The sequence below is a fragment of the Sceloporus occidentalis genome, unplaced genomic scaffold (genome assembly GCF_023333645.1).
Source record: "Sceloporus occidentalis isolate IW3139 unplaced genomic scaffold, rSceOcc1.0.p SCAF_1, whole genome shotgun sequence".
Taxonomy (NCBI): domain Eukaryota; kingdom Metazoa; phylum Chordata; class Lepidosauria; order Squamata; family Phrynosomatidae; genus Sceloporus; species Sceloporus occidentalis.
This window is the reverse complement of record NW_028316981.1, coordinates 83,897,427-83,913,714: the sequence shown is the minus strand read 5'-3', so window position 1 is coordinate 83,913,714 and position 16,288 is coordinate 83,897,427. Positions and strand designations below refer to the sequence as shown.

At 41.0% G+C, this 16,288-nt stretch overlaps 1 protein-coding gene across 1 annotated transcript in view; it reads right to left on the bottom strand.

Annotated features, from left to right (window-relative positions):
* Positions 1-2,222: 2,222 nt before the first annotated feature.
* The window catches only part of ADAM19 (ADAM metallopeptidase domain 19), an 84,314-nt gene continuing 70,248 nt past the window's right edge, over positions 2,223-16,288 (bottom strand). Inside the window, exons 15-22 of the mRNA XM_089501272.1 lie at positions 15,882-16,086; positions 15,297-15,374; positions 13,440-13,548; positions 12,971-13,115; positions 11,099-11,180; positions 9,869-10,084; positions 6,724-6,876; positions 2,223-3,929 (exon numbers count right to left, since the gene is read on the bottom strand). Of these exons, the coding sequence (XP_089357398.1) occupies positions 3,876-3,929; positions 6,724-6,876; positions 9,869-10,084; positions 11,099-11,180; positions 12,971-13,115; positions 13,440-13,548; positions 15,297-15,374; positions 15,882-16,086 (1,042 nt within the window). The 3' untranslated portion in view covers positions 2,223-3,875. The remainder of the gene's footprint in view (positions 3,930-6,723; positions 6,877-9,868; positions 10,085-11,098; positions 11,181-12,970; positions 13,116-13,439; positions 13,549-15,296; positions 15,375-15,881; positions 16,087-16,288) is intronic.

Genomic DNA, 16,288 nt, shown 5'->3' with positions numbered 1-16,288 from the left:
TAGCACAGGGAGAATTTATTTTCACACCACAGAAGATAAGTATTCAAGATACACATAGGCATATTTTTGCAGCATTGAAGGGGAAACAGAGTTCTAATGTTTTCATTGTGGAGTTTGTAAGCAGTCCCTTGGGAGACCTGGTAACTTCTTTGGAAACTTTTCTTTGCAACGTTCTGTGACGGCTGAAACCAAGGCTTCATAAAGCCAATGGCAAGACGTAGCATTAACTCAGAAAATACTACATTAAGTCCAGCACACATTTCTTGCCTCTTCATTTGTCACAGTTATAAATGAAATATTACTGGCCACATTACCCTGATAGTGCCTAGGATTTAAAGGACAGAGACCAGCTCTGATGGCTCCTTCATCTTCTAGAGAAACATTTCCCATCTTGGAAATAGCTACAGAACTAGTGTGGCCACTGGCAGGAAGTCATGAGCACTATTTGAGGATCAGGAAAAGAACCTGCTCAAAAGAACCTGGAAAAGAACCTGTTCAAAATCACTTGGTTACAGATATTCCACAGGAGAAAATAAACATCGTATTCAATAAGATGGCAGCAACATAGGTGCAAAGTTAAGATAAAGTTTAAGAATCACAAGGTTATGTAAGTAGGAATTGTAGATACCCAGCTTGGAACATGTTTCTAGGACCATGATGTTGGGCTTCCATTTGGTCTTTAGCCTGTATGACGTAGCATTGCTCTGGAGAAAGAAGATAATCAAACCTAAAGACAACACTTGAGCAATTTTAAAAAAAAATAACAATTTCAAAACACAATATTCTCTGTATTACCAGCACCTAGATACATTGTTTTTATTCAAGTTCCATCTTTTCAAGATAGGAAAACAAACAGCTCCTCCATATTTTAGCACCAGCATATTGCAAAGCATATTTGGAGGGGGGGATTCACAAGGAAAAAAGATTACCACACCACCAAAAAAGAAGAAGAAAAGACAAACTTTTAAAACCTGAGAGAATATACGTAAAGCCTCCATTCAGTAATGTTGCAGACAAACATTGAATATAATGACCTGCCCAACAATTAAAGCACCATGAAGCAAATTAGTTGTTCTTTTGAGCCAACTGGACACCAAATTAGATGAGTGATTTAAGTAACCACAAGTTAATTGGAACAAGGGACCCAGAAGGATGGCACAAAGCTTATGAGCTTTGGTTGTCTGTTGAGTATCCAGATTGTTGGGGGCAACTGGCTTACAGCTGTAAACTGCTTAGATACTGTTAGTTCAGTATGAAGCTGTATATAAATGAAGCTGTTTGTTCATTTGAGATGATGTGCAGCAAAATAGTGTGGTAACAGGGTAACCTTTAGCTAACTACCCATTATGCCATGCTTATGGAATTCATTTGTATTACCTTGTCTGAAGACTTTGGGACTCGACTCTCAAACACCACCCCTTTTAGCCCCAGAAGCAGGCCGCGGTAACCACACACCTCAGCCTGTGCATGGAGCAAAAAGAAGTCCCAAAAAGGGGCTTCTTTTTGCACCATAGAAGGGGTGCCATAACTGCTGTGGTTATGATGCCCCTTGTGCACAGCGCTGTTTAGGTGTGCACAAGGGATTTCATCGTGGCGCACCCCATGTAAATAGGCATGTACCAAGACGGCACCCCGGGGGAGGAAGAAGGGCTTTGAGTATGTAAACACTCAGCCCTTCTTCACCCCTAGAATGCAGTCAGGCTGGCACGAAATGATGGTCTATACTGCCTCTTTGTCTTATCGCAGATTTGTTAACATTTTCTTTTTAATTTCTTCAGATCTTTCTACTTTTCTAATTCTAATTTAAAGCTGGTTTCCAAGAGATTACAATTTTTTTTAAAAAAAACCTTTTATTTATTTATTTCAATTCCTCAAAGAATACTAAAGAGATTACATTTCTAATTTGGAGCTGTTTTTAGAGAGATTTGGATTGAATTTTTCTAAATACAAAGAGCATTTTGGATCCACTGAGATTTAATCAAAAGTTATTTCCAAATTGCTTGGCAATAACTGGTATTAACTAAAAGCTATAAACAAACACTTAGGTAGAGAGGGGTAAGTGTAAATTTGGAATAACCAAGGTTATGGGTCAAGAATGTAGATACCCTGAAGTAAACAAATGAAGCAAATTTCCTGAGTACACAAGTCTAGTCCAAATGAAAGATAAATTCCCTAAAACTCAAGCTGAGTGTACTGATTATGTAAACAAAATGATAAGTGACAGAACTGATCATTACATGCCATTAATTATGTGAAAACAAATTACTAATGATTGATTGACAAGGTACTTCTTTCTTAAACACCAGCATAAGATCAAAACTTGGGTTATCTGGAGCCCAAATAATTGCTCTCTCACAATTCCTTTGATTGCTCAATAACCCAGAAATTAAAATCTGATGCTGCTTCATACATTGAAATGCTTCCATATGGATATAATGCCCTTGTAGGGAAAAGTATGAATACATCAAAGTATACAATGTGTCTGGCAGAGCAGGAACTGAAAGAGCTGTTTTGCACTGCAGCTCACATAAACCATTACAGTGGTCCTGCTGTCTGGGTCTTTTGGAAGCAAAAGTTCAAAACATCTGGAGAAGCAACATCTTCCCCACCATTGTGATCCTATACTCTACAGAGGAGAAAAAGAGATCAAAAGATACATCTGACAAGAGTCTGTATTTGTGATGGAATAGTCCTGCTTGTCCTAATATTTCCAATGAGGAAATTATTCTCCTCAACTGCATCCCCAATTCTTTAGTATACCTCTAGTAATATGTTTTGGAATTTAATACTAATGAAGCACAAGCTGGTCACCTCCAACCTCTCACCTGCAGGAGTGAGCATGGCAGACATCTGACTTTAGATCTGATACAAACACAGCTGAGACTAAAAGAGTAGAGGAAGGGACAACTGGAGCCCAGTGTGGAGTCTCTAAAATACCAGATCCATGGAGGCTATTGCAAGAATAGTGTCCCCCCTACAAAAAACAAAACAAAACAAAACAAAAAACCAACAACACCATTCTGTTCAGCCAAACAGACCCTGTTGTTAAGATCCCAAATGGGAACAGGGCTGCATAGCTTTCAAAGGACCAGAGAAGCTGAGTAATGGCTCGCTGCACTGATGCCACTAATGTTTCCAAGACCTGAAATCAATAATCAGGGAAATATTTGACTGGGAGAAGTGGATGGCTCACCCCACAGAAGAACAGAAAAATCCATAACAGTGGGAAAATACACAAATAAAAGACTGAGAAGTGGAGAATTCTCTTAGAAGAAGGGGGAAATTCTCCTCCAAAGATTCTATCTTGCAAAATTAAGCAAGGCTTGGAAATGCTTCCATGTGTTGTAAAGTACTTTGGAGGCAATTTTATTAGCCACAAGGTAACAGCAAGGGCCTCAGAGTTTTGTGTTCTTCATATGACTATGATTTTAGCAATGTACATTGGTGTTCTGGGAAAACTGAGAAGAATGCACTGGCTCATGATGAGAGGCTGGTTAAGATTGTCATCTGGGAGCAAACTGAGGCCTCTCGCTCTCTCATTTCAGCATATTGCACTATAACCTGTAAGTGCCATTTAAAGCATGTAAATCCTGTAATGAGGAAGGAGAAACAAACATACAGAAATCAATTGGTGTGTAATGATGGAATCTCCTCTCATTTTCAAGAGAGCTGCATCTACCTGTGCCAAGATTGGTAGATCCTTTTGCTAAAGCCATCCCTGAAACTGGCTTCTGTGAGTCACATGAGAAGCGGGAGAGTAATTTGAGAGTTGTACGTGACTCTCATATGTCATCTTCCCAGGGGGGAAAGCCCATGGAAATCCCAGGTCAAACCAGAAAGATGCCGATGTGAATATCAAAGTTGAAAGGTGAAATTCAGCTTCTAAACTTTAGTGTATTCACTGCTTCCACACTCTTGAGGGCTGAGTTCTAAGAAAGAGGAAATGACTGTGAGTATTTGAGCAATGGATGCAAAGTGAGATAAGAGGAGCAATAAATAGTTCTTCAACCTAGATGGCATAGTGGACAGTGAATAATATAACTTATAGAACATATTTTGTAGCTATTTTCTCTTAATATAACAAGAGTGAAAGTCTGACCTGTGTTTACTCAGAAATAAGGTCCACTAAGTACTGTTCACCTTCACAATTAGCTAACTGGAATATCTGGGCCTAGGATATTTTTTATTTTGCTTTACAAGAGTTCTGTGTAGTTCATAGTCATCAGTCATCACTATCTGTGTACTTTATGAAAACAAATCATACAATTGCAGAAGAAAAGTTTCCAGCACACTTTTATGCTTCAATTTTTATGATGTTATTGTATTAAAAAAAACTCTGTGAGCCACAGAGAATTGGGTTATTAGGTGCATGATAAAAAAATACCATAAATACAGTATATACTAACACATTTGTTGCTGTGTGCCTTCAAGTTATTTCTAACTTATGGCAACCCTAAATCAATGCTATCACAAGGTTTTATTGGCAAGATTTGTCCAGGCAGTGGGGTAGCCATTGCCTGCCTCTGAGGTGGAGACTTGCCCAATGTCACCCAGTGGGTTTCCATGAACAAACGGAGATGTCAACCCTCGTCTCCAGAGTCATAGTCCAATTCTCAAACCACTACACCACACTGGCTCTTTATATTTATTCATTACTTACATTTATATCCTGCCTTTCCTCCAAAAAACCTAAGGGCCTACTCTTCTCCACGATATTCTCATAACAGCCCTTTAAAGTAGATCAGGCTGAGAAAGAGTGAGTGGCCCAAGTCATCTATCATCCCCCTGATAAGAAATAATTACAGGCCAGTGTCATTGCTGCCATTTTTGGGTAAGGTGATCGAGAGAGCGGTTGCCCTCCAGCTCCAAGCAGTCTTGGATGAAACCGATTATCTGGATCCATTTCAAACTGGCTTCAGGGCGGGCTATGGAGTTGAGACTACCATGTTCACCTTAGTCAATGATCTCCGTCTGGGCATTGACAGGGGAAGTGTGTCCTTGTTAGTGCTCTTGGACATCTCAGCGGCTTTTGATACCATTGACCATGGTATCCTTCTGGAACGCCTGAGGGAGTTGGGTATCGGGGGCACTGCGCTCCAGTGGTTCCGTTCCTACCTCTCGGGCAGATTCCAGATGGTGCAGCTGGGGGACATTTGCTCCTCTAAGAGGGAATTGACATCCAGTGTCCCTCAGGGAGCTATTTTGTCCCCCATGCTATTTAACATTTACATGAAACTGCTGAGAGAGATCATCCGGAGACACGGGACGCAGTGTTATCAGTACGCTGATGACACCCAGATGTTTCTCTGTGTCGCCGACTGCTGCAGTGTCTAAGGATGGTGTCTCTCCTCTAAATGCCTGCTTAGAGTCAGTAATGGGCTGGATGAGGAAAAACAAACTCAGCTTGAATCCAGATAAAATTACTAGTTATAGGTTCCCCAGGCCCGGGGAAGGAAATTTATCCCCCTGTCCTGAAGGGGGTCACACTTCCCCTGAAGGACTCAATTCGCAGTTTGGGAGTGCTTCTGGACTCATCCCTGCAATTGTCATCCCAAGTTGATGCGATGGTCAGAAGCACTCGTTATCAACTTCGGTTGATACGCCAACTGCGACCCTACCTGGGACAAAGGGACCTTGAAACGGTGGTACATGCTCTGGTAACCTCTCGTTTGGATTTCTGTAATGCGCTCTACATGGGGCAACCCTTGTACCAAACTTGGAAGCTTCAATTAGTACAAAACATGGCCGCCAGATTGGTCACCGGTCGTTCCAGGTTTGACAACATAACATCAATCTTAAAAGATCTTCACTGGCTGCCTATTTGCTTCCGAGCACAATACAAGGTGTTGGTAATTACCTATAAAGCCCTACTTGGCTTGGGCCCGAGTTACTTGAAGGATCACATCTCCCCATATAATCCACCCCACACTCTCAGAACAACCGGGAAGAACTTGCTCGAAGTACCTACTTCGAGATATGTTACTACTTCTCAGAGGGCCTTTTCAGTAACGGCCCCCAAGCATTGGAATAACCTTCCCGAGGAGCTCCGTCTCATTACCTCCCTTGAACTGTTTAAAAAGAGACTTAAAACCTTTCTCTTTAACCAAGCATTCCCCCATGTACACTGAAGTTATGTTCGATCCCCTTTTCTCCCTCTCACTTACATACACCTATGAATTGGATTTTAATTGTATATTGTAATTAATGTAATGTGGTTTTAATTTTATGTTGTTTTAATAATTTTACTATGTACACCACTTTGATCACTGTGGAAAAACGGTATAGAAATAATAATAATAATAATTATTATTATTATTATCATCATCATCATCATCATCATCATCCAGGGAGTGTCATGGCTCAGAGGGGGACTCAAATCTCAATTCTCCAAATCTAGTCCAATATTCTAATCATAGCATTTTGGGAAAACTGTTTTGTTTCATGCTTCTCTGTACTTTATTGTTTCTGTGTGCCTTCAAGTTATTTCCAACTTATGGCAACCTTAAAGCAAACTTATCATGGGGTTTTCTTGGCAATATTTGTTCACAGGAGGTTTGCCATTGCCTTCCCCCAAGACTGAGAGCATGTGACTTGCCCAAGGTCACCCAGTGGGTTTCCTGGCCAAGTGGAGAAGCAAATACTGGTATCAAGAGTCACACCCCAACACTCAAACTGTATTGCCATACTGGTTGTCCTTTATAGTTATCCTCTTATATATTTCACCTGTGTCAAGGTCTGATGTAGTCCCACACTCCTTGAACCATGTGATGGTACTGCTGCTGTGCTTGTATTTATCCTAGGCATCCCAGCTCTGTTGTTTGCAGGAACTGGATTAGCAGGAAGAGCTTTCTGAGGTGGTTGGGGTCGGGAAGGATTCTAGGACAAGAGAGTAACATCTAGCATTAAGACCCTTTTCTTAAGATCTTTTGACAACTGTATAAAAACAGGAGTGACTAGGTATGCAACTCTTTGCTTGTTTTCTTCTCAAAGGAAGCAACAAATAATTTCTGCAATTTTCTTCTCATTGCAAGAATGACATTGACAGCTGTGCAGTTCTTGAAGACTATTTGTGACTTATTCTGAGCAAAAATAAACAAACCAACATGTCATTGTTCTAGGCAGAAAACAGCATCTTCTGTGCAGAACAGGCTGTGCAGAGAATAGGCTGTACAGACCCAAGGCACAAGCTATATTGCTAACGTGCAATACCTGAATGGCCCTTCAGAGTAGGAACATATATTTCTAGTGGGTGAAAAACTGGGAAGTGTCCTGTGGCAACCTAAAGATTGAAGTTTAAAGCATGAGCTGTTCCTGACTTCAACCCACTTCCTAAAATACACGGGTTGGCTTCTTGTTAGTGACACATGCAAATTTAAATCTAGCATATGCCTGCATACATCCTTTTGGGGGTTATTGTTTTATTCCTCCCTCCACAATGTCCAACTCCCCCATCAATTCATTGTTTTGTTGTAACAATCTACTTGCCTTCCTGCCCATGGCCATTCCATGGCTGGCAGAGACTGGGAAGGATCAAAGAACCATTTGGCTATGCCTCCATAGCTAGATGCAGAATAATTACATCATCTGCTGTGCACTCTGGAGGAGTTAGTCAGGGTCTGGCTGTGAGGACATAGACAGAGGCTTTTTTTAATTCTTCCTACTCTCCACCAGCTACTGAATGACCATGGGAGTGGGGTGGCAATGACTCAGTAGTGAGTCTGCGGTGGGTAGATTGAAATGAGAGGCATTCTGCCCACATAATGTTTATGCATGACAGGATTTCTACCATCCAGAAGGTGAAGTATAAATACATCACACAAAGCAGGGGGCTGGACTGTTGAGAGGGAAATGAAAGAAAAATTGAGCACAGAAGGTACCAACCTTTTGGAGCTTTATTAGCACTGGCCATTCAGAAAATGGTTGTTGGATAACAGAAACATCCCTGGTACCAATGGGGAATGAAATAGCACTAGAGGAAGGGGGGAGTGTTTGATTCTTTCCTTGCCTACACTCACACAGGGTGGCTTTCAGTCAATCCAATCTCTCTGTCAGAGATGTATATACAGTGGGTCCTTGGTATCCACTGGGGTTTGGTTTCAGGCCCACTGGGGAACACCGAAATCCATGGATGTTCAAGCCTCATTAACTGCAATCATGTGATAAAATTATGTACCTTACACAAAATGGCAACATCAACGTTTGCCTTATGGAATTTATATATTTTTAAAATATTTTCAAATTGTGGGTGCTTGAACCTATGAATAAGAAATCCTTGGATATGGAAGGCTGACTGTACCAAACTAGAATACCCCACAGGCTCACTATAAGGAACAAAGAGGAAAACAATTCCATCCTATAAACGGGGTAGGCAAAGTGCAGCCCTCCAGATATCGTACTGCAGCTCCCTGTATTCTTCACAATGGACTGTGCTGGCTAGGGTTCATGGAAGTTGCAGTCCAACAGCATCTGGAAGGCTACACCTTGCACACTTATACAATCTGAGAATCACAAAAGAAGGATGTACATTATATACATAAGTCTGAATGCAGTGAATGCTAAGCTGAGTGCTTCATTCAGCAGATGAGGAACGACAGGAAGTCTGTTGGTAGCCCAGAAACAAGATAACTTGGGAAAGGAGGGATATCTTTACAAGCTTTACATCAGTCTCAGGTGGTCTCTTGCTTGATGTTCTCCATTTACTCCAACTAGCTCTTTGTACAGGATACCAGAAATCAAAACTGGATTAGGAAAATTGATACAAGGTCACCCCCTGCAGGGAGTTCAGTGCCAGTGCATGAACTCTGTGCATCAGCAGTGCCAAGGAAAATACAGTGCTCCCTCCATTTTTGCGAGAGATCCATTTCAGGCCACCACCACCACCCCACGAAAATGAAAAAACATGCCTATTCAAGCCTTATTGGCTTGAATGGAGGCGAACTCCCATGGGGGTGTGCAGATGCATGCCTTGCGCGCCATGCCCCATTTTAACTCCCTCTGTTTGGCCCCTGCGGATCTAAAATCCATAAGAATGGAGGGAGCACTGTACTGTCAATTTGGTTCTACAAACCTTTATGGCTGATGTACATAACCTAGCAGACAAAAGTGATTGCTGAGCAGCACTAACAAAACTACAACATCGAAATGTTACTTTTTTCAGCAATAACTCTAAAAAAAAACAACCACCTTAGCCAACAGCATGGTCATGCTCCCTGGGGGATTCTGAAAGCCCAAAAATATTTTCCCAATTTCTTCCAAACAGATATTTAAACATTAAAGCAGACACTGCTATCCTAATATCGTCATTGTACACATTTACTAATATACAAGCAGTGATGTCAAAAGCAGGTCATAGGCGCCTTGAAGGCATACATTTTCTCTGTGGAGATTATCACACACAGACAGGATAGGGACAGGATTGCTCCCCTGTCCTTATTCTGTCATTAACCCAGTGGCTTTGCAATAATGCAAACTTCCATTAATGCAAAACACTGGCCAATGTTGCTTTAATGATGGGTTAATGGCAGGATCGGCACTACTATTTGTAAGCCTTTTCTGCTATCGTAGTCCCAGATGGGTTAATGATAGGATAAGGATGGGGGTTATTGATGGGTTAATGATGGGATCTGCACAATGTCATCTGAAAGTCTTTTGTGCAATCATGGTCAATCACGCGTTTCAGACAGGTTAATGATGGGATCTGCAGAACGTCGTTTGAAAGTCCTTCCTGCGATCACGCAGAAAGGATGAAACGGGAATGGGACAAATTTGGGATAACCCCCATGTGATAATCTCCTGTGAGTTCCCAGCAAGTGAGGGAAGCAAGTGTCCACTGCTGGAGAGGTCCTTCATCTTACAGAAACATTCTTACCTGTGGAACAGTGATTTTAGGAGCTGGAGGTGCTGGCCTATTTGGTGGAGTCCGTCTGGGCAAATTCTTTACCTCACTCTGACACACTGGAATGGGAGATTTCCTTGTATAGTTAGCTGGGAGAGGAGGTGGAAGCTGGGCATGGACTCCAACCTCTGGAGGCGGTTGGCAATAAAGCACTTCTGGTTTAGGAGGGATACTCTGTATGCCAAGAACCTACATGAAAACCACAAAAGATTATATGCTGTGTGGGCATTGTTCAGCTTTCTTTCTTTGAGACTTCAGATAGCCAAAGAGAAGTGTTGGCACTGGGTTGGATTTGGATTTTATATGACGGCAACTGGGCAAGCAGAAGTAGATACTCCAGCTCCCTTTTCCCCATGACAGTCCCTCCAATCATGACTAAAAGGTCATAAGACTCTACTGGTGGAAGCTGAAAATCAGGAGGAGGTACCTCTCACAAGCTAAGCCCTTCCAACCTCAGACTGCATATCCTGAACCCAATTCAACATGTTTATGTACTGGCTGCCAATTTAAATGGTATTATCATGTTGTTATTGTGTTGTTGTGTGCATTCAAATCATTTCTGACTTATGGCAACCTTAAGGTAAACCTATCTTAGGGTTTTCTGGGGCTGAAAGTGTCTCATTCACCCAAAACCCAGTCTGTTCCCATAGTTGATTGGGGAACTGAAACCTGATCTCCAGAGTCATAGTCCATTGCTCAAATCACTACACTATGCTGGTTCTCGGTTACCATGTACATCTTCCTTATATTTGTTTATTAAATTTGACATTTCTGCCCCACTGCATGCCTCCATAGGGCCCTTGGTTGTGGCTTATGTCTAAAATATGAACAATATTAATTCATAGTTCAAAACAATTAGTTAATTTTTTTAAAAAAATGAAAAATAGCAATGGAGTGAAATTTACAAGCAAAATTTGCAGCAGAAAATTGGTCCTTTGGAAAGCCCAGAATTCTCCACCAAGAAATCTGTTTGATCATGTGTTTGTAGAATACAACAGCCCTGTAAAGCTTTGGAAAACAACTTTTTAGTCTACACCTTACAGAGGCCCCAGCCCTGTGGGAGTCTGGGAGTCATAATGCCAAACAATACCCTTACCAACATCTTGGCTTTGAGTCATATGTTTCATAGTGTGAGGGAACCATCAACAAGGAGCAATACTGGAGATGAGGCTTATTCATAACATTCAACACTGTCTCAAGTACCTTCCTCTGTTCCTGTGGGGTTTTCAGTTTGAAGCCTGGGTTGGCATGACCATTAGCAACATTCTGAATAGGAGGAGGGGTGCTGTTTTAGATGAACACAAGGAAACAAACATTACAAACCATTCTATATTCTATATTGACAGTTGTTTGCCAATACATATGCTTAATGGTTACCTGTTATTTAAACTTAAGATTCCCTAGACAGACAAAACAGAGTAGGCTAACCTAGATAAGAACTGCAAAGAGACATATCAAATGGATGAATATGATGTTTTGACAGACCAATCTACACTTATGGTCAAAATAAACCTACAATAACAGTACAATCTAAGAGGTTGTCTACACTTTAAAAAAAAAACTCACTCACCCTGAATTGGTGGTGATCTGGAAACATGGCATTCTTTGCAATTTGCAGTGTGTGTGACGTTTTAAGCACCACTCATAGTTTTGGGGGGGAAATAATGGTTTTCTGTGATAAGTCTGATCAGTAGATTTGCCCTGGTGGTGGATGAGGAACCTGGGCTGTGTGGGCAGGATGCCAGGACCATTCCCACCATGAAGTGACAAGTCCCCAAGAAACGTCTGGAAGGTCTGAGTGGCATGATCACCTGAAAAAGTTACTGCCTTTGTGCATAGCCACATATAAATATACCTGCTTGCCTGATATATTTTACCTACACTCCTCTGAATTTGCATCTCCATGGAAATATGTATGTGTTCATCCTTGACTGACAGATAAAAATAATAATAATGCAGAGCAGCCACTTTTGTGTGGCTGAAAATAATCTGAGGAATATCACCATTTTAAATCAGTGCAACCTCTTAATGGTGAAACTTGTGGCTGCTTAATCCGAATTTGTTGCGAATAGCCTCAATGTCACTTTTAATAGTATAGACAATCCCTAGGGTCACTGCAAATATGGAAAATCTGGGGCACTCTGGATTTTACTGTATGTGTAGATAAGCCCTTAATTCAAAGGTGTGCTGGCTGTAGTGGGTTAGAAACAGATAGAAACCAGCACAACCACCTCCTGCTGGTTTATTTTAGAGATGAACCAACAGAAAGGCCCAAAAGAGGATATAAAAGTGGGGTGGGGAGAAAGACAGGGGCTGAGAACTAAACCTATCTTAGAGACATGTGCCTGTTACAGACTGCCAAAATAAAGCTGCTTCGGGTCTCTTTGGAGGTATGCTGTTTAACTGATGCATGCATCCTAAGAATCTGGAAGCTGCACCAAAGCTGCACTCCAGTGCTTAGGAATGGAGTGTGGCTTTGGCGTGACCTCCGGACTCTTAGGACCCATGCATCATTTAAATAGCATACCTCCAAAGAGACCCGAAGCAGCTTTATTTTGGCAGTCTGTAACAGGCCACAGTTGACTCTATGTTAGGATAGGCCGAGACCAGAGCAGTACTAAGCAATTTCCAGCATTTCTAGGCTGGGAGGGATTTGGATTCAACATCGCTTCAGTAAACCCAAAGTCAGTTCAGCTGGCCCTCAGCCATGTTGGTGAATTAGGCTCACAGTCCAAAACTAGACTTAATAAATCTACATTAAATTTTGAAGCAGGCAAGCTTTGAATGATGAACTGAAATGAACTGAAAGAGGACATAACTGGAATGTTTGCATATAATAAAGAAATTAGCCACAGTACTGACACTGTTAAATATATTTTTGTGATTATAAATGTGAGGGAAATACACACACACACACACATACAGTATACACACAAACACACATGGGTGCTTGCTCTTTCTCCAGGAAACTTGAGTGGTATGCATGGGGCCACAAAATAGTTCACATTCAGTCCTAGGCCTGTTTAAATTAAGAATTGAACGTATACGAGTTATCATTATACAATAAATATTCACCGGAATTGCTGTGTTTTCTTTGGTGTTATGATCATCTGCTTTAGTGGTACAAGCCTGGCTCTCCATTTATAGCAGCAAAAAGCCACTCCAATCACAATCAAAAGTACAATAGAAACCAGGACTCCTGCTATGATTGGAAGTGGACCTGATATGAAAAAATGAGGGGAAATGATGTTATTTATGTCCTGCTTTCATGCTTCTTTGCCCATGGTGATCAGATGCAAGAAATCAGAAGACAGGTATCCTATATTTTTAATAGCTGAGTGGAATACTCAGCAAGTGCCTTTTTTTTTTCTTTTTCTTTTTTTTGGTCACATGGGTGAGAAAAACTCTACCTGTCTAATGCCCACTGCCATTCAGCTATATCAGTCCAAATGTCCTCTCTTGCATCTGGTCACTTTAATCTCCAGCCCCAACTACCCCCTCCATTCACATGCTATTCCCACAAATAAGGTTGAATTACACCCACTTTTTGGAGGCATGGGGCCACTGTCCAGGCTTCCTCCATTCCCGGGTTTATCACAAAAAGGAGGTGCCCATCCACTGAAACAATGACAGTTCTGGTTGTTGTTGCAAACCTGCAGAGAAGACATTGATGGGATTTCCTAATTAAAACAAACACCGGGATCATTTCAGCCCTCCACAAACCCCCACCCACACATAAATGCTTTGATGAATAAGAAGCACTTGAATCATCCATTGGCATCTGTTGGTGAACAAGACTTGTAAAATTCTAGATCTATATGAAGAATGTTGCCCTAAGAACCAGTGTTCATATCAACCAGCCTTCCTCAGAAATGCAAGGTTTGAACATTCTTTTCATTGCTACCAAATGCTATCCAAGTTCCAGAGGATATATTTCTACCCTTGAAAAGTCTCTCAGGCCCAAAACACATTCCTGAAGTGGGCTGGAGACAGCTCCCCACTATTTTTAAACTCTCAGCATAATTTCTCCATAACATTATCTAGCTGTAACAGGTGGGGAACAGCATCTTCTCAATGCAGCTTAAGATGCTCATTTGATGCTCAGGAACACTCAATATAGTCAGCCCTCCATATTCATGGATTCTGTATTCATGGGATTCAAACATCCACAGTTTGAAATAAATAAATTCCAAAAAGCAAGCCTAGATTTTCCCATTTAACATAAGAGACACTATTTTATGATGCCATTGTATATAATGAGACTTGAGCATCCACGGATCTTGATGTCCACAAGGGGTCCTAGAACCAAACTCTAGTAGATACCAAGCACCCACTGTAGTCTATTCTTCTCTGCCTAACAAATCTTTAAATGCTTTCATTCAATGCCTTTGTTAGGTTCTGTGGGAAACTCCAGCAAGCTCCAGTTAAATTTCTTCCTGAAGGACACTATTCCCTAACATTCTGTGTTGCAACTGGTGCCTCAGCATCCAACCACCTCTAACAGCTGACTTTGCAAAGTCCAATGGAAGATCTGGTTGCATGGGGATTTTATGATTAAAAACCGTCTAACAGGAAAACTTTGAATGAATCATGGTTTGCATAGACTATTTAATTTGCCTGCCATTCTCATCATTTAATATGAAAAGTATGTATGTCAAAATCTAAAGTCCTTTAAGATTTTTCAATTTACTCTAAGAGCATTTTCACACTAAAAAGATTATTCCCTTTACCTGCATTTTGGTAGCCCAGGACAGAAAGCAAAGAGGACTTTTAAACTTCAGTGTCTATTTTTGGGCCAGTATCATGCTACAAACTCATTTAAACATTTTCACCCAAAACACATGCAGCTGAACATTTTTGCTATCCCTGAACTAAGCATTTCTATAACAGGACTAGAAATATGGAAGCCTGGCAAGGGGATTTAAAAAACAAACAAACAGTTTTTCACCCATTTTTGAAGCCTTTTTGTTTTTTGAAAGATTGAAAGTGAAAAAATGAATAGAGGTTGTTCTTCATCTCTCTTCATAGGGAGAGGCAGGTAAATACAATTGCCCCTCCTTTATCACGGACTTGAGATACGTGATCTTGAATATTCAGAGGGGCGACCTCCGTTATTGAATATCTGTGAGTCTCCGTTTTTGCTGGGGGTGTGTGTCCAGAATGGATCCCCCATGCAAACGGAGGGCCAACTGTATTACTACTTCTGCTACTACAGCTACCAATAAGAATATTAATAATAATAAACATTACTATTGCTGTTGTTAATGCTGTTATTTAGGTTAGGTTTTCTGAATACCAAAACATCAAATACGCAAATAATAGAGCAGCTAATAAAACAGGCAAGCAATAAGCATAAATCCACACCATGCCCTCTTGGAAAGCCAGAAGCCAAGATACTTACTCCGTGGCCATTGCACTTCTTCCCACAGTCTCCAGTCTCAAAAAAGGAGGTGTTCCGACATTGTCCTTCAAAGCAAATCTACAGGGGAAAAGCAGACATTCAAAACTACAGTGGAGAAATGGATGATACTGTGAAGTTGTATATTACAAATATTACAAAAGTGTGTTACACTTAACCACACTTTAAAGTGTTCACGGGGGATAAGATGTCAGAGTGTAGTAGAGATATGAGAGACACAGCCATGTTAGTCTGGAATATCAGCATGCAAAGGGATCTTGTAGCACCTTGGAAACAAACTGCAAAACAAGTTGAAGAATATGCATTCATAGATTTGGTCTACTTCCTCAGATGAATAAAATGAACGGATGCCCAGGGAGGACCTCTATAATTAGACTGTATGAATACCCATAGAAATGAAAAACCTGGGGATATGGTGATGAGGTGAAAGTTTCAGTTTTAACTACTTCCTCAGATGCTTGCAAATAAACCCAGTCTATGAAAGCTTATGCTACAACATCTTGCACACAGTCTCAAAGGTGTATAAGATCCCTTTGCATAAGGGTCCAGTAGGAAACTAGCACTTACATGACTGTCTCCACACTTGGTTCCTGCCATCACCAATCCAGGGTCCAACATATCCCCTTCATCTTCTTCATTTCGATATACATGAGTTCCACGACAGTGGATCTGCCTTCCATTTAACATGATGGTTGTGTCAATTGCAACAGCATTGGACTCTAAAGGCTTGGAAGCAGAGCTTTGGCACTGTATCTTGCCACATTTAGCATCTCTGGTAAAATAAGACACTATACATTAAAAAGCTAGCATTCCGACTGATGTTTCAGCTTTCTGCAGAACAAATGCATGATTATTTCCTTATTATGAAAACAGGAGATTTGAGGGGATGACTAGGAGTCAGAGTCTTCTATAGTATCAATGGCTGACAACCATAATTCAAGTTTGTTAAATTCAAGACTAGATTAATGTTCTGT